This window comes from Caloenas nicobarica, chromosome 5 (assembly GCF_036013445.1).
Source record: "Caloenas nicobarica isolate bCalNic1 chromosome 5, bCalNic1.hap1, whole genome shotgun sequence".
NCBI lineage: Eukaryota > Metazoa > Chordata > Aves > Columbiformes > Columbidae > Caloenas > Caloenas nicobarica.
The window spans coordinates 24,699,144-24,716,938 of record NC_088249.1 but is presented as its reverse complement, the minus strand read 5'-3'; the positions used below and the strand labels follow the sequence as shown (position 1 = coordinate 24,716,938).

The 17,795-nt window shown below is 48.1% G+C and overlaps 1 protein-coding gene across 5 annotated transcripts in view; it reads right to left on the bottom strand.

Moving 5' to 3' along the window:
- Positions 1-17,795, bottom strand: part of AREL1 (apoptosis resistant E3 ubiquitin protein ligase 1) — a 40,492-nt gene that overhangs the window by 6,271 nt on the left and 16,426 nt on the right. For 4 of the 5 annotated variants that reach the window (XM_065635597.1, XM_065635596.1, XM_065635598.1 and 1 more), the window contains 9 exons: positions 17,084-17,159; positions 16,612-16,721; positions 15,922-16,101; positions 15,650-15,775; positions 15,328-15,457; positions 15,182-15,240; positions 14,902-14,991; positions 13,733-13,908; positions 10,430-13,545 (listed from right to left, as the gene is read on the bottom strand). In XM_065635597.1, the coding sequence (XP_065491669.1) occupies positions 13,443-13,545; positions 13,733-13,908; positions 14,902-14,991; positions 15,182-15,240; positions 15,328-15,457; positions 15,650-15,775; positions 15,922-16,101; positions 16,612-16,721; positions 17,084-17,159 (1,050 nt within the window). In that variant the 3' untranslated portion in view covers positions 10,430-13,442. Of the gene's footprint in view, positions 1-10,429; positions 13,546-13,732; positions 13,909-14,901; positions 14,992-15,181; positions 15,241-15,327; positions 15,458-15,649; positions 15,776-15,921; positions 16,102-16,611; positions 16,722-17,083; positions 17,160-17,795 lie in introns of those variants that run through there. The other variant, XR_010606273.1, reaches the window with a different exon arrangement.

The following is a 17,795-nucleotide window of genomic DNA, read 5'->3' as shown; positions in this document are numbered from 1 at the left end:
GAGGAGCTGGAAGTGCCTCTCTTGGAGATGTGACACCCATGGACCTGCACAATGCTTTTGGTTGCACCTCTTGGCTCCAGTCTCCAAGGAACTCCCTCAACTCCCAAGCTACAGGGCCATGTTCACAAAGTTCAGCCCAGAGCAAAAGGGGGGTGTCCCCCTCACACTGACCGTGCAAACATAGTGATAGCGGACGCAGCCCTTGTTATTTCCCTCCATTTCTTTCTTTCTGTTCAAGGCAAATGGAAAAGCGTAGTGGGGGAGGGCAGAAGACATCGTTTGGCAGGAAGACTTTATTCTTTCAGAGTTGATTGCCTCTGAGATTGAGGAGGATTAACCCTACAGCCCCTCCATAAACACCAGACTCCCCCACAGCCACCACCCCCACAGACCCATGAGGAACCCCAGGCCCACAAGCCTGTATTCAGGGATCTGTGCCATTTTACCTCCTGGTGCTTTTCTGGTTCTCATTATCTCTGCAGAGCTGATGACACTTAGACATTTCATCTCCCTGGAGGCTTTTTCTGGCACCTTAAGCCTGATTTATGCAACGCAGCCACAGCCATCCTGATCACCCACGCTCACCTCTGGCTTGTTAACACCCTGGCCGGCCAAGGACCTTTCACCTCCCACCAGCAGATCCGAACCAGGCTGAACCTCTGCACCCACCAGAGTTAAAGCCTTGGCAGCTTTCTCCTCCTATCCCTTTCCCTCTCATCCATCGCTCATCATCAGTCACAGCAGCCTCTTTCCACAAGGGACCTGCCCCTGCAGACCCAGACCTGCCCCTGCAGCTGCCAGGGGAAATCCCAGAGGCAGGCGCTGAACAAGGGCAAAACTAATTAGCAGTTGTTGGGTAACACTACCAATAACCTTAGCCTAGTCATTAACTCCAGCTGCTCGGAGGGCATCTCCAGCTCGGGGTCCCTCCCCAGCCTGGGGGATGCTTCTGGTGGGAGAAGCGGCTTCTTCCCCAGCCTCATGTCTTCTGCTCTTGCTAGAAACCAGTTCAGGAACAAAACAGTTGGGGATCTAAACAGCTCTTAACACTTATCACTGCCTGTCCCCAAAGGCAAATCTAAATCCAAAGAATGGCTACAACATATGTATATCTGTTTGCAACACCTCATTGGGGGAATTAAAGAGTGACAATGATACTGTACTCAGGACATGATGACAACTACTTCCATCAAGCCAAACAAGACTGAAGCCAAGGCTGGTCCAGCCTACTAAATGGTGCTAGAGCTTCAGCCTGGGCATGGTACCAAACATTACAGTGGAGCCCCTCTATGTGGCCCCTAGACATCTTTGCATTTACAGGCTTGGCGACCTTTCCAAGCTTCTCTCCACCATCCTGCTATTGCTTTTCAGGCTCTTTCTTGCTCCTTGTCCACACTGCCTGCACAAGCTATTTTACAGGAGGAAGGGTCATCTCTGATGAGCTGTCTGTATCATACCTAATGCAAGGGAGAGGTGAACTGCCTCTGCGAGGCAAACCTTGCACCTTTGTGTTGTACTTGGACACATCTGTCTTGCTTATGTTATGGGAAGGGCCTGTCCTCTGTCCAAGTCAACAAATACTGTCACCTGTAGAAGGGCAACAGCGCTGAACACTATAACCTGGACACCCCACACGTTCCCTTCGAGGCCGTTGCAGCACTCGTATCCAGCCAGGCCTGCCGGGGAGGAGGATCAAGCGAGGGCAGCTGGACAGGAGCCCCGCACGCCAGCCAGGCCTCCACATACCGACCACAGAATTTGCATCCGAAGCTGCTAACAAATGAGGTGAAGGAAAAGTCTGGAACAGGGACCAAGTCTGGTCATGGTTTGAGTCCTGACTCCAGAGCAGCTGGTGCAGCCTGGTGGGTGATACACCACTCAGCTGTCCCAAATACCCTTGCTGAGCTGAAACATCCTCCAGCATGGACCAAGCATACCCTTCCACTTCCTTGAACTTCTGCAGTCTGATAAAATTACAGGTAAGAAAGGACCCACTGCGCCCCCTTCCAAAGCAGATTTTATGCATCCAGGGTGCAAGGGGGAGTCAAGACAGCAGCTGCACGAAGTGGTTTGCGGTGATTCACCACAACTGAGCACCCCTCCATCCAAACTCATAGGCTCCAAGACCCCATCAACACATCACCGTTCCTCAGCTTTTGCCGTGCTGTGAGCTCCCCTTGTAATGCAAGTGCCCCTTCCTATTCTGCTTGCAGAGCTGGGGCAAGCTGTCTTCCAGCTGGAAGCCATCCAGAGCTGCCATCAAGGTCCAGAGAAAGGAGCAGGAGGTGCTTCAAGGGGTGGGAGAAGGGAAATGGAGGCCAAGGCTCGGGATGCACTGCAATAACCCAGTACCTGTGGATGTTACAGTGAGAGGTACCATGGGGTCAGACCTTTCTATCGCTACAGCCGTAGAGACTTCCCTCTTTCCGTCTGCCTCCCTACCATCTGCTGAGGCGACTGCAGGGGAGAGGAGGTTTGCAAGGGTCACTCTTGGGCCAAAGCAGATGGAAAGGACCTGCTGTGAGCATTTTACTAGAGATGGGCCAGACAGCTGCAACGTGCCCCCTGGCTCCCCAGCCCTGTGGACGGCTCACTGGGATGTAGCGCACAGAGAGTCCCAGGGCCACAGGCACTGGCTCACAGCTGCACACGCTGCCCTGGAGGCTCGCTCGCAAGGGCAGGGGGCTGCAGCTGGACAAAGGAGTGAATTAATAAGCTGTTTAAGTCCTTCAGCAGGGACCTGAACAAACAGATGCTGCCAGGAGCTGGTCTCTCCCTCTCCTGGGAACTGTCCTTCTGGTCAGAGACAGATTTTCACAGCATTTCCAGAGGGGGAGAACCAGCAGCACCTTTGTTTGCTACCCATAGCTCCAGGGCCTTCTCCTCCCCCTGTGCCTTTGAACCCGCTCCAGACTTCTCAGCCCTGCAGGCCTCCAAACCTGGCCTGCTGTGGACCTAATTAACTCCCTTGATCATTTATGGTCTTTTGTCACTAAAGCAAGTAACAGGTGAACAGAGGCAGCAGATCCTCACGTGTGCTCACAGGGACTCCACTGCTCCCTGTGGTCTGCTGGGGAAGCTCTCTCCTGCCCACCAAGGGTACCCATGGTCCCTTCTCTGCAGCCAACCACTTCAGAGGGGCTGAGGAGAACACGCTGCCTCTCTGCTTCCAGCAAGCTCCCTCAGTACCATTGCAGCCATCAGAAAACACCAGAGTCTTCTCGGACGTGAAACCTTTGAATTCAAGCAAGAAGACCACAGACGACACCATAACCCTGTCTCCTTTGCTAGCACCAAGACACCTCTGAGGGTTTCTTGTCGCTCCCTGTTGTTTGCACATTTGCTCGTGCACCCACTCATGCTCAGAAGCCCCTGGCTCAGCAGGCAGACGCAGGCACCAGGCCCGATGGGGATGCTGCCACACTAGTTTCTCCCCTCATTGGTACCCACTCAGGTTTGCACAAAGCCGGATGGATTTAAGAGGAACCTGACCCCACTGATCTTCTACCCATGTTCCCTCCTGCCCCTGGCACCATAAGGATGGAGAGCGGCAGGGCCCTTCACAGGGGGATGCCTGGGCAGGATTATCTTGGGGCTCCTGGACCAAACAGGCAGCTCCTCAGTCTTTGGAAACCTCCCTTGCCTTTGTTCCTTGGCCTTCTAGGGCTGGGGGAAGGGATCCCAATGAACATGTTTGTGCTGTTCTTCTTAATAGGGTGTTGTGTAACACAGAGGGAAGTGACTACACCGGGGACCCCAGCTGAGAACAGAGACTTTAATCCTGCTGCCCAGGGAAAACTTGGAAAAAATACCTACATCTGTTCTGTTGCATTAGGCTCATGGCTCAGAGGCTGACAGCTGACCCTGGCTGCTCATGATGCCAAGGTACGGCCCCTGCCAAACAGTGCCAGGATAAATTACCATGACTGATTAGAAAGGCAAAAGGCAGCCAGAGAAAACTGCGGAGGGAGCTCTCCCTGTGCAGGTTTCTGGAGAAGGCCAAGACAGAATGCATCAGCGCACTTTGTCTTCTCCACTGCCACACTGGCAAACAGAGCAGGGAATGAGCAATAGTGGAAGAGAACAAGGCAGGGGAAGAGATGCAGGGAAAGGGCTGAAGTTAAGGAGGCAGAGAAGAAACCACAGCTGCATCCACCTCTTCATGGGGCTCACTAAGGATGGGCTTCAGGAGACAACCCTTCTAAATCAAACCTGTGCTAGGTTGGGGCCACGGAGGAAGAAAGGTGCTCTTGTGTCTATAACCAGGGTTTAAAGGCTCGAGAAGCACATGGGGCAGATGCTGGCCTCACAGAGCAGTGCACACTCTCCCTGCTGTCAGTCTGCCAGCTCTGGGACACGTAAGAGCACAAGTGTGGGGCTCCCTGACCCAGCACTGCAACACAGCTCCTTTCCATGCTCAGGCTTTGTCGTCACCTCACATCCACCCAACAGCTCAGAGAGGAGTATAAAGGAAATAAACTATCCAAGGAACAGAACACCACTACTGAAATTTGGCTAATAGCAGACACCTAGATGTTCTGGAAATATGCCAAAGGCTTCTCACCGTATTTGGCAAGTCTTTCCATTGACCGAGCCACTGGGAACATGGTAGGTGCTGCACTGGGACCACAGGGCATGAGGGAGAGGCCGTTCTCTGTGCAGCCCCTCTGACAGGCACAGCAGGACACGAAGGTGGCCCTCCCCAAGGTGGGACAAGGTTTCTGGAAAGCCGTTAACACTCAGTTCTGTGAAGGATCTGCCCGCTCCTTATTCAAGTATTAAATTGGCTCAACCCTAATTAGCATGACATCTATGACAGGATTAAAACAGATTCTGCTTTCCTGCCTAGGGCCACCAGCTGCCAAACACTCCTCCAGGCCAGGATCCTCCACAGGACAGTGGCTGGCTTAAAGAGAAGCAGAAAGAAAACTCCTTTCTAACTCCTGTCTGTCATAGGCAGGTTTTCGCCCCGAAGCAGGAAGGTTTGTTTGGTTTAAATCTTATTTAACCATGGATGTTTTCATTATCCACATCCATGTCACACTCTTTTATCCACCCTTAGGAGGACAGGGAGGAAAGCTCTTGCTTTCCTCAGTCCATCTGTGGAGCAGACAGCTTTGATTAGCCACGTGCTTGACTTTCAATCCCTGCTGGCTGTTGCTTTGACCTTGCGCGACAAGACAAAGGGATCAGGAGGAGCTGTGTGTTTCCTCAGCACCCTTCAGCTTTCTATAAACTTCTAATTCAACACCACAACCTCATATCAAACTCTGGTCCTCTACCCTTCTCCACAGGCTACCTCTTCACACAATCCTAAACCTCCAGCTCTGAAGCGAGTGCTCAAGGAGCAGGGATCCTGCTGAGAAATGCAACCAGAGATGCCTTCTGATCCATGAGCATGCCTGCACTAGAATCTAAAGATGCCTCTTGGGTCCAACACCACCAGTCCCATGACTCTTTACCACCTTCCTCCCCCGCTGTTGGACCTGGTGCCTTCCTCTCCGCTCCCTACACTGCTGGGGAGCAGATCCCTCAAGGTCAGAGCCTCAGGCCTGAGCTGGCTCAGCAGTACCAAGTACATTTCACCTCACTAATGTGTTTGGTATGCAGCTTCTCTGAAACCCTGCCACTTCACACTTAAATTGCAGCTCAGCCCTGCTCAGGAGGAGGAACCAGAGGGGCTGAGGCACAGCAGAGCCAACTCCTAGAATGATATTCCCAGAGCACCTTCTAAAGCCACTTCCCACAGGCTACTGACGCCGCTAACTGCAAAGTGCGAGGTCAGCTGCGTCAAGCCACCTCCACTCAAAACCAACCTGATGCAGAGTGTCCAAGGCAGGCACTGCCTGTGCAGGGGCCACTGCAGGACAGCTGCCCCCTGAGGATGGTAGCAGGGTCCTTTTTCTCTCCTGCCCCTGGAGCTGCTGCACTGCTTCAGTCACCTACTGCAACTCATCCAATCTCATGACAACTTCCACTGCCCCAGGTTCCCTGGAAAGTCTAGTGGTGCCTGCAGTTAATAAAAAAAAAATCCATTCAGTCATAATGAGCCCTAAAAAAAGAACATCAGCTCTCTCTGTGCACAGCTCAATTCTGCTTTTCTGGTCCATGCATTAAAACTCGCTCTCCCCTTGCAAACCGATGACTAATCTGTGTCTCAAAGCCTGAGGGAACACATCTAATCTGGTTAGTGTTACTGCTGTTGTTTGTTCATATTATGCACATTATTCTTACTAAGTGATTTGTCCTGAGTCTCCTGAAAGACAGTGCTGCAGGTTAATAATACATATGAAAATCCAGCTTCCTTTCATGCATTTTAAATGTGTTGCCTGTTGGAAAACAAAAGGGCAAGGGGGAGCAGTGCAGCAGGGACTTGTGCAGGACCAGGGGATGCTCCCTGGACGCTCATTCACTTCTCATACACTCCTGTTTGGCAATTAGAAGCACAGCAAGAGAATCTGCCAGGCAACTCATTTGCTAGATTAAGAGGTCTACTGAACAACAACAACAAAAGCCCCAGACAATAGTAACTCGAACTGCAGGGTTTCAACAGAGCTGAAGTTGGCCATTCTCAAACCTGACCAGCTCAAGTCGATTATCTGTCCCCCTCTGGTGGCCAACCAGCCACAGCCACCTTCTGTTGACAGCACAGGGCTGCCACATCGCTACCTGTCCCTGCACCGAGGCACCTTGCGCACCCCTGAGCCCCACATGCCGCGGAGCACCCCAGGCCCGGGCAGCACGGCTCTGCTCAGCGGGCGGCTGGGCAGCGCGGCTTCCGAGCACGGAGCCAAGTCAGGGAGCGCGGCAGCCCTGCGCGCCGGGGCAGATGTCATGGAAGTCTTCTAAAAGGCAGAAGATTCATTACCAGACCAGCCAGCATCTGTTCAACCCTCAGCCTCAGGGCTATCCACAACTAGGCCCTTGATTTTTAATAGCAATACTGTGTGGCACTAGGAGCCCCCATCTTGAAACAGGGCCCCATTGTGCAAGGAGCTACACAACATCCAGACACAGAGAGACTGTCTGCTCTGTGGGATGGGGAATGAGATGGAGAGAAAGGACAGAAGATGAACAGGAAGAGAGCGAGCAGAAGGAGACAAGACAACACTGGTCAGCATAAGTGACAGCAGTCAGTGAGATGCTCTCAATGGGTGAGGACACGCAGCACGAAAACAACAGTCCAATGTCTTACTAGAAGACACCAAGGTGACATTTTTGTACTATAATTTTTAGTTTCAACGATGACTACAATTGCTACCAGTGTATTGCCTGTTGTTTCCAATATAAAGCAGCCCAGGAGAGGGAAGGCTGTGCACCGCTGCCAACTGCTCTGGGCACAGACCAGGAGAAGGGGCTGCCGGTTTTCCGTAAGTAGGAGTCCGAGTCTGTCCCATACCAGCAATAAAGATCTCCACAAATCTGAGCTAGCCTCTACACAGCAAACCACTTCCCCAGACAAATCTGAACCCCTTGGAGCTGATTTCATTTGCATTTCCTTGTGTTTTTTCACCCACTGCCATAAGCAGCAATATCTCATCTCAAGGCAACCTCACACTTCAGCTACCGAAGCATAAGAGAGCCCCAAGCAGCTGTTCCTTCTATAAGAGATGAGATCTCCAAGATTATGCAGAAAATTGCATGGGTTTACAGGCCCTCAGTATTATGTTAGCATAAATCCCAAAATTAAGGGGTGGGTACAGGCCAAGATGCTTCTCACAACTTATCAGAGAATTGACGAGAGAGAGAGAGAGAGAGAAGAATTTGGTTTTGTCCACTGCAGAGTCACTCCCCTGCAAAATCACCCCAAATCACTTTAGCCTTCACATGCCTCAGAGAAAGCTCTGGAGCAGCCTTAGGCCAATTCCAGTTTCTCCATCCCTCATATAGTGCAAGAGTTCCGCTTCCTTCATCTGTATTCGTTACAGCTTTATACCAAGGCCGAGATGGTTGGCTCTCAGCCTCACTCCCTGCTTCCAACCCCATGTGCAATTGCCCACGCCTCAACATACTTTGCAGCACGCCACCCCTGCAGAAGGGTAGCTGGAAAAGACTGATCGGGAATTTTGGGTGAACTTCAGCTACAGCTGTTTCATTTTACCGCAAAAAAAAAAGTTATAGCAAATTAGGTCTAAAAATGAACACATTCATGCAGTAACATCTCCCTCCTACAATCAAGTTTCATGCTCTGAAGAGCAGAGATTAGGGTTTCTCACGCATTCAATTAAAAACAAAACAACAACAAAAAACCCAAACAAACAAAAAAACCCACAACAAACCACATACAGAAAAACAAACAAACAAACAAAATAAAAATCAAACAAACAAAAACAAGGAAAGAGTTTAAGAGGAAGACACTAAAAACCTCAGATTCTGCACTGTACAGCTGGTGCCAAGACAGGCTGAGGTTCTGGTGGACTTCGCTGTTTCCTGTAAGTTTTTTCCTTTTATAGTTCCCAATGTCACATGTTAAAACTCACTGTCCTGTCATGTGCCAGGTCAGTCAGATACAAGATAGTAGCAGAACAGTCAAAACCATATAAAACACAGTAATTCACTGTGGGAACCAGGAGTTACAACCTAGTTCAACTGACCAACTCGGTTACACCATTATGAAAGCAAGAAGAGCTCTTATCCAAATCAAGCATAATTTACCTTTTTTCTCATTCAGGTATCTGAAGAAATTTCTTCTCCATAGTTCTACAATTGAGGTGAACAGAAAGCTGAGCAGAGGAACTGAATGCATAAAACTCCAGTTTCCCAAGCAGCATGGCTTGACACATCCCGGGTCAAGTGGCCATGTACGGAATCAAGTATCCTAAGAAATCACGCAACTCCTTGGTATTGCTAGAGACACAAGCTGGGACACGTAGGATTCCAGCACCAAGTGCATGGGCACAATTTCTTTCCCAGCCCCAAGTCCATGCCAGGTGCCAGGATAAATGGAGGCTGTGGAGTCCACAACGAGTCACTGTCACCACTCCCTCCCCAAGACATCAAAAGAAACTGGTGATCAGGATGGACAATGTGGGCAGCCAGAGGACATCATGCACCCTGCAAAGAGAGGCAGAAACTTAAGAACCTACTTCATGCTAAAGTAACACAGTATGCTAACCTTCACACCCAGAGTTTCTGAAAACTTCAGCCTCAATTTGGCCCCCTTCCCACAACTGATACTTGTCATGGCATGTAAAGACATGTCAACAAGGTTTGCTGTGTACCATTTTGCTCATGCCAGGTTTGCAAAGTCAACCACCTTTTAGTGCCCTGACCACAACTCCAGCAGCTCTAGACTCACAACTTCTGTGATTTCCAGGGGACACTGGAACTTCAGTTTCTGGATTCTTCATAATGCTCACCACTGCTTTATCTAACCTCTGTCTTCCCTGAGTCCAGCATAAAACAACTTTGTTCCCACCAGGAGCTTCTAAATAATACCATGACCCAGCACAATGCTACGGAACAATCGCCAAGACTCAGTGCACTGCTCACTCTCTTATTTAGCTAGTGCTCATGGCTTGAAAGCCAGAATCAAGGCTCATCGGTGGTTTCATAATTGGGAGACCATCTGACTAGTTATATGGTGGAACACACGCAGCCAGCTATGCTGGCTGAAGATGGACTAAATCTTTGTACAGCCCAGGAAACAGTGTTTTCATTGTTTTACGGGCAGCGATGCTAATGGACACAGAATCATATTGCAGAATCTTCAAGTTTTAAAGTTATTATTTTAATCCTCAAGTTAAAAAAAAAAAAAAGCCCAAGGAAAACTAGTAATAAATTTAATGTTTTTTGTCAGAGCTGGGAACAGCTCAGAGCATCACAGAAATTGAATATTGTCCCTGAAGGCAACAAGCTGTCAGCAAACTAATTACTCTGGTTTTTGTTAGCAGACACTTGCAGATAGACTGTTTCCACTCTGCAATCTGAAAGTATTTTGTACAACTTAAAGGACCCAAACACTGCCTCCTCTCCTGGTTTGACCCTCTTGACACTACAGTGAAGCACAAGCAGTGCAAATACCTGCAGCTCAAAGCGTCAAGTAATAACATAGTGAGATGAAAAAGTAATGGCACCAACTGCATTGTTAATTTAGATAAAAGAGTCCTTAAAATAGTTTCTGGCATTACCAGCTGCTTCATCCCGTTTTCCAACCTACTACAGTAGGCTGTGAGCCCCTGCCCAGAGTGCTGCCTCTTCCCAGAAGCTCCCAGGCCCTGGGTTCAGTCAGGCATCCTGGAAGGCTGCAGGTGGAGAACTGTCCTCTCCTCCCTGCAGCAGACCTCAGTGAGACACCTGAAAACCTGGAGAGGCCCCTTGCCCATGGACAGCACTAATGAGTTTGATTCCCTCTGTACAGCCTTTGAAAGAACACTAAGCTGAGAAGGCAGCATTTTTAAAATATTTTATTTATTATACAAACTATTTACAAAATCAGCTACTACAACCACAGGCTTCCAAATTTTGGCTGAACTCTGCCAGAAATTCACCAGAGGGAACCAGGATTTGACCACAGCTCCTGGTTTCTAAAAAACATGCAACATTGCCTGCAAGTGCAGGCTGAGGCCAGACACTCTGCACCTCAAAGCAGCTTCAGGAAACACGGAACCCATCCGAGATGATACCAGGATCCTAAAGATTTCTACAGAAGGTTCTCTATAAAGTGAGAATAAATAGAGGGTAAAACGAAAAGTAATGAACCTCTGCCAGAAGTAATATACAGTATGGGTGACCAAAGCACATCCCCATTGCCAGTGTTAAGGGCAGCACAAAAAGTGACTGCTCTGGGAAAGGGTATAAAGCTAGAGACAAGTTTAGAAACACTGTGATGGATCTCAGGAACACGGGACCAGCTAAGGGCCTGTGGAAACAATGGGGACGTGTTTAGTTGATTAAGAGCACCCATCACAGTTCTGACTTGTGTAAAGAAGAAAGTCCTTGGCATCTGCACAGCTGCTGGGACACATGGGGTGCTGGCTGCAATGCAGTGAGAGGCATTTAGGAGTTCTTTCCAGCAGAGGAAGACTGCCCAATGTCCAGCTACTTCCTCCTCACAATAAAAAAGTCCAGCTCAGGAGAAAAAGGGAGCAGATTCCTGAGGAAGATGTCACTGGCAGAGCTGGCCCATAGCTACAAGGCTGGAAACATCCTCACCAGGTGAGACTGCAAGACAAGGCTGCAACGTGGGAACAGCACCAAGTTACACCTCCCAACAAACAGGAGTTAAGCCGAGCACCACCACCTCCTCTCGGTCCCTAGAGAACGCAGTGAAGTGGTGGCATGGAGAACACAGGAGCTGCAACTCTATTGACCATGGAAGCCATCTGCAGTGTAAATAAAATGGTACCATACTCTCCACCCAAAGCAGGTCACAACCTTGCAGAATGGAGCCTGCACTAAAAAAGGGAGACTGGCCACACTTAAAGTGATCTGTCAGAGTGCAACAGTGGCAACTCTCAAGCTGGCAGCCTCCCAGCACCTCAGTGCCAGCAAGGGAATGAATTCACAAGGCAAAGAAATCCCCCTGAGTAGTCTCAGTGCTCAGCTGGCTGCTTTTTGGCACCAAAATGACTTGTTTTTTTCTGTACAGAAGTAACACACTCAGACCAAGAATGACTAAGATGCTGCCTTAAAAACATTTTCTAGATGTAGAATGTTTCCCCCAAATTCCCATTCAATTCAACTAAGCTATACTGGAAAAAGCACACACAGTTATCTTAAAATATCCATACTGTGCAGAAGTCTGCCTGGATAATTTTGAGGACAGCAGAAAGGGACAATATATGACGATGCAACTTTTTATCTAACATGATGCTCTAAAATTAGCTCAGGGATGCCAGTCTGAGACTCCATTCTGGAAGAAATCCAGCAACTCAGTGAAAACTTACATTGCAGGTAGTAGCAATGTAGGTTTCTCACATTTTGACTCCTGCATGCCTTTGACTCCTGACCTGAACTGTCTAAGGGACTGTTGAGAACTTAAATATCTTGAATTTTGCTTCACTAAAAACATAGAGATTCCCAGATTCCCTTTATCGCCCTGGAAAGGGCTGAATGGACTGCCAGCAAGAACACACCCCAATCATAAGCCCACTTCTCACACTGGTCTGCTTACTCCTCTCCCCACAAGCCAGACAATGGTGAGTGCAGGCTGCTGAGTGATCACTTGAGTCAAGTTCTAGTTAGCATTTTGTGCTGGAAAGCCAGCAGCACGGAATGGAACAGGAGGAAAGGAGAGCTGAAGAAGGAAGGCAGGAAGATTGGGAGGACAGAAAGCCAGCTGCTCTCCAGGTTCCAGCACCCCTCTGGAAACTCTGCCTGAAATGCAGTAGAGAAAGTCTCAGGCTGCTGCATGATAGAGGTAGAAACCAAGACTCTGTGGGATGCCGGCGTGGAGATAGCAAATTCTGCCCAGTACCATCAACCCAACATCAAACAGAAGCCCAGTGCACACTGTAGCTGCTTACTGACCTGTCACTGTTACTACATGACACACATCCCCTGAAGGTGAATGTGGGACAGGCATTGGTGCTCAGCATTCAGGGATCACACTCAGCCCATACTCTCTCCTGATGAAAGGAAAAGAAGGCAGGGGCATGGGACAGCTTCCTGTGCAATATCCATTGTCAGAAACATTCAATGGAGGAAAAACTCCTCTTCCAGTTCATTTGCAGAGGCTCATAACCAGCCACCGCTGCAGAAGGACGCTTCTGCTGCTGGACCCTGGTGGAGGTAGAACAGGATCACTGTCAGGGCCAGCACTTGGGCACTCATGAGATGGTTCTCCCCTTTGGGTTACTCCCTCCAGTGGACACTGCCCATTTTTCTCTGTGGCACAGGTGACAGCAGCATCCAGAGCAAGATGGAAAAGAACCATAAACCCTTCTGGGTCAGGTGCTTAAAGGATGGACAACCTTATACTCTCAATGAGTGACAGAATTAGATGAACTATCGGGGAGCATCACTGGGGGAGTCAAGCCAAGACATGGAAAGTTACTAAGGCTTCCCGTGAGCCAGGTTTCCAGCAGAGCTCCATGCTGGTCTTCCCTCTTCCTCCCAGAGAGCTATGATAAAGGCAGCTCAGCAGATCTCCTGCACCTCACTGAAACTTCTGCTTATGAACTTTATCTTCTCAAAGAAGGAAGGGTGTACAGGGTGCAGGCAAATCAAGTGCAGTATCTCCTTGATAAATGCACCAGAGTCTTTTTGCTGTTTCACATTGAACCAAAAGGAGCATGAGGGAAAGGGAAAAGATGAGCTCTTGATGACATATTTGGGATACGGAAAGGCCACGTGACATCTTCTGGATGACGAATTCCTTCACATGGAGTCTTTGCTCTGCCTCCATTGCCCATGCGAAGGGAAGGAGAACAAGCAGAGGACTGAACCTGGGTCTTGCCACGAAGAGCCAGGAGGCTAAGTGGTCTCCAGGAAAGGGGAAATCACAGCATGCCAAAGCCCTCACAGCCCTCGCTGATAGCTAGCTGCAGCATTTTGTGCACTTCTTCATAGGAGTCATAAGTAGGGAGGCACAGCTGGTTAAAACTGTAAAACAAAAGAAAAATTCCATTCAGACTAGACCCGAGAGGGGACCATCCCCATCAGCTGCTTTTAGATGGGTTGACACAAGTGTCACACACATTACATGTTATACACCGCTTGCCCACCACAACCAGCCAGTGCCATTCCCAAAAGCACAATGCAGAAAGTCCTCCCACCCCAGAATACTTGCCAAGTGTGGGCTGTTGGCAAAGTACTGTGAGTTGGAGCTGCAATGATCTGAAAAGATGGACAGAGTGCAGCAAACCCTCCCGGGGGCAGCTGGGAGGAACCAGTTGTGAACTGCAAGAGTCTGGCCAGTTCTTCCTGTGTGAAACTGGAGACCACGGTCCAGAACCACCTCATGACCTGTTAGGAAACAGGAAAGGTAAAGCCAGGTCAGCCAAGCAAATAAAATAAACATATAAGCAAGTTGCAAGAAGATCAGTCAATTGTCCTTGCAAGCAAGTACTCTAGTAATAGTCAGATTTTTTTTGTTTTACCAGGGTGACACATAGAGGCAAGTATTACATTGTTTTTATCAGTTAAGAGATGTCCCATGCTATTGCCTCCCCCCAGTCCTTTCCCTTGAAGTTGAAAGGCTTCTGCTCTCCCCACAGAGATTTTATTTTTGAAGATACCTGCATAGGAAATGAGGTAGGTTTACAATGCAGAAGCTTACGTGCTTCTTGTACTATACTCATCTTTTGCTTTTCCACATCCTCTGGTACTTTTCCAGGAAGGTGGAACCATCCTAGTGTTTACAGTCAGAAGCTTGTATTCTAACCTTTTTTCATCTTGGGTGTTTTGGCAGCTTCCATTATTTTTCTAAATGAAGCTGCTACCATTCCCATACCCCTCCCACTGGGTAAGGCATGGAGGAATGGGAACTATTACAGGGTACAAATTTAGGCTACTACATCAATAGTCTTTACCACAGCACTGAATTCCAAACACTCCATGTGGGCTGCAATCAAGATCTTCAAGCATCCCCTACAGTTAAGTGTTTGATCATGAACATCTTCAGTAGTAAAAATTCCCACAAATTCCTCCCGATTCCCTGCTGAGCTGTCCTTAATTAGTGCTTTGATGGATTTTCTTAAAAAGACTACTGCTGCTGATTTTTACCTGCTAGTAACTGATTAAGCACCATCTCTAGTCAGCCTGGCTGAAGGATCTCTCTAAGGTGAAATGTTATTCCATAATGCATGCAAGTCCCACTTCTGAATCCCAAATCTTCTAGTTTGTCCTTCTGGAAGCCTAATTTCCACCCAAGACATCTGTTCCCAGTTTTAAGTTGTCTTCTGCTGTAGGTGGGATAACTCGTTTCAGCAAGAAGGAGGGAGAAACCTTTTCACTCACCTTCTCACGGAAGTGCCAAGATCCTCCTACCACTACAGCATGTGCCTTGAAGTCACAGACACTGATATCTCCAGTACCGCACATAAGCAACTGAAAGACAAGAGACTGCAGTCAGAAAGTCAGGAGCCCAGGAAACAAGGCAACAGCTACCACACAAATTACAAATGTTTAAAATGCTTAGAGAACAAACTTTTTGGCTTTATTCCAGACCCAGAAAGCACTTCATTTGTCAGAGAGGAGGGGAAGTATGAGTAGAGATGCTTAGGAAGGCAGCAATTACCTCAAGCTCATTCTCATCAAAAATAGCCAGGAGGTTCTCAGGAACTAACTCATTAAGACCTGGAAGAGAAGAGGAGAGAAGGGCAGCAAGTGCTGTCATCCCCTGGGACATAAAGGCAGAAAGGAGGGGAGCAGACAGCACGGTACCTTTCAGGAAGTGATCCACCTCCTCTCTAACCTGACTGGCCAGTCTGTACTGTGCGAGCAGATTTAGATATAAGATCTTGTTTTCATTGGTCACTGGTACCTGAGCCCCTCCTGTCACCAGTTCCACCACCTGAAAACAGGAGAACACTTGACGTGTGACCAGCAGCACTCCCCAAACCTGAACTCCCAACCAGAATAAGCCCAAGCAAGGAGCTCGTGCCCAGAGTAAGCTCAGTTTTCTGGGGTACAAAGAGTTCTCAGCCTCCTCTGCTACAGGCAGAAGGGGTTAAGCTGTCCCACCTTCAGGAGCTGCCTCCCTCACCTTCTCCAGCTGTCCTGTTTTGCTATACTTCTCTTCAGCAAAGACCAGATCCATCTCACTCACATCATTGTTCAATATGAAACAAACTTTGGATTTATAGAATTCCGGGTCATCCGTTTCAAAATACTGCATGAAACAAAAAGGTGGCAGGGACATGGAGGGAAGAAAAACACATACACTGTTAACCAGGACTCCGGATCTGCTTCTGCTACACCAACGTTCAGCCTCTCACCAGACCAATCCAGGCTCCAGACAAGGCTGAGAAGCTTTACCTTGTAATGCATACGAAGTCCTATGATCTGAGCCAGGAAGGATCGGGTGAAGCGAGCCCGAACCAGTTGTTTGTAAGCACCTCCCAGAGATGATTCATAAAGACACTTTCCTACTAGGCGGCCTGCAAATTCATACAGTTTGAGTCGTAAATATGTGGGACGCCCTGGATTTGGATGTACCTGCAAAGAGGAAGCAAAATGAAACATCCAAGTACCAGACAAGACGAGCACAAATAGCAAGTACAGGACCAGTTCAAGTCACTGCATCTCTCAGGCTGCCCCAGGAGCATTAGTGTAATAACCTCAAAGCTAAACAATAGAAATAAAACTCCTGAGCCTGCCTAGGAAGCATACAAAATGTTTCACATGCACAGGCCAGAAGCTGTATGAGAGCAGAAATGGATCTGAAACATACAGACCAGACAAAGCACTCTGACGCCACCTCCTCTTTCCCAGCCTTCCCTGCTAGCTGGCCATCCTCTGCTGCTCATCCAACCAGTTGTTTGACACATCAATGGGTTAAGATCATTAAGCAAAGCCTTGAGAAAGGCAGTGGAAGTGACTATGCAGGCAAGCTAAGGAACGGGTAAGGTTGCATACCACTTAGTGAATTTAGCAGCAGCATTATTTAACCCACAGCATGTCAACACACACATTTCTGTGCATTCAGCATGGGAACTGCAGACTCACCAAGGCCTGGTTGTTATCACTAAAGCGGGTAAAGAGTTGACTGGTGGTATCAAATAACGCCTTACAGATGAGCTCAAACCACTCTCTGCGTGGACCTCCCCAGTCCAGAGCTACAAGATAAAACAACCTTGGTCAGCTGTGGATCATCAGTTCAGGAGTTCATGAATGCTGTTTGGTAGTACCCAAAATGAGAGCTCATTGCAGTGAGCAGCTCTATAGCAAAAAAGCAGTAGACGGGGGCTCCAGAACTCTAGGTTCTGCTCCCAAACCTAGTCCTAATATTTTTCATTTGCGCCTACATAAAGTAGGGGTAGAATAGCACCAGCAGGATAATTCACTAACATCTGTGAGTAAGTGAGAGGGCTGGAGAGACACAAAGGATAGACATACTACAAGAAACCAGAATTTCAGACTAAAACTACTCCATCATTCCTTTCACTTGTTCCACAAATATATTCATAGGATAACTCACCTTCTTCATCCTGAAAAATCACTTCAAAGTTTTTGCTCCAGTCAGAAACAGAAAAATTTCGTGTTGCTTTAAAAGACTGAAAAAAAAAAATAGCAGCAGCCATTACTGCTTGGCACCTCGTACCCAATATACAATCCTGCACATGTGGATGCGCAATTTAAGCAACACAAATAACAAGAAACAGTCTAGTACTCTAAAGTATAAAAGTGAGAATTAAGAAGTCTTATTATCCAAAGCCACGGAAGCCAATTGCTCATTTTCTATTATGAGACGCATTACCCACATAAATACACCTCATCTTAAAAACAGTGTGAGGTCTTACCAGAGCACAGATGTATCTCTAGGCTGCAGTACAGTATTGTTTAAAGTATTAAAATGCCTCTGGGAAGGAGCAATTTCTGTACAGCACTCTCAGCCCACGAGTTAGATTTTTAAAAGGAATGTTTCAGAGAGAATTAGAAAATAGCTTGAAGAGTTCACTGAGTTCATACTTAAAGCAAGTCACGATGCAATAAAGTAACAATATATTTCAAGTGCGTAGAACTTCCTGTGTCCTTACTCTGGATTTGAATTAAAGGACATTTAAAAAGCTATGCAGCAGTCCTCAGTCATACAGGTAGCTTTGGCTTAGCTAATTTTCAAATACCTTAGAGCATCACACTAGTCACACCTCTTGGCTAAACACATTGGTCACATTCATTGTGCCTGTTGA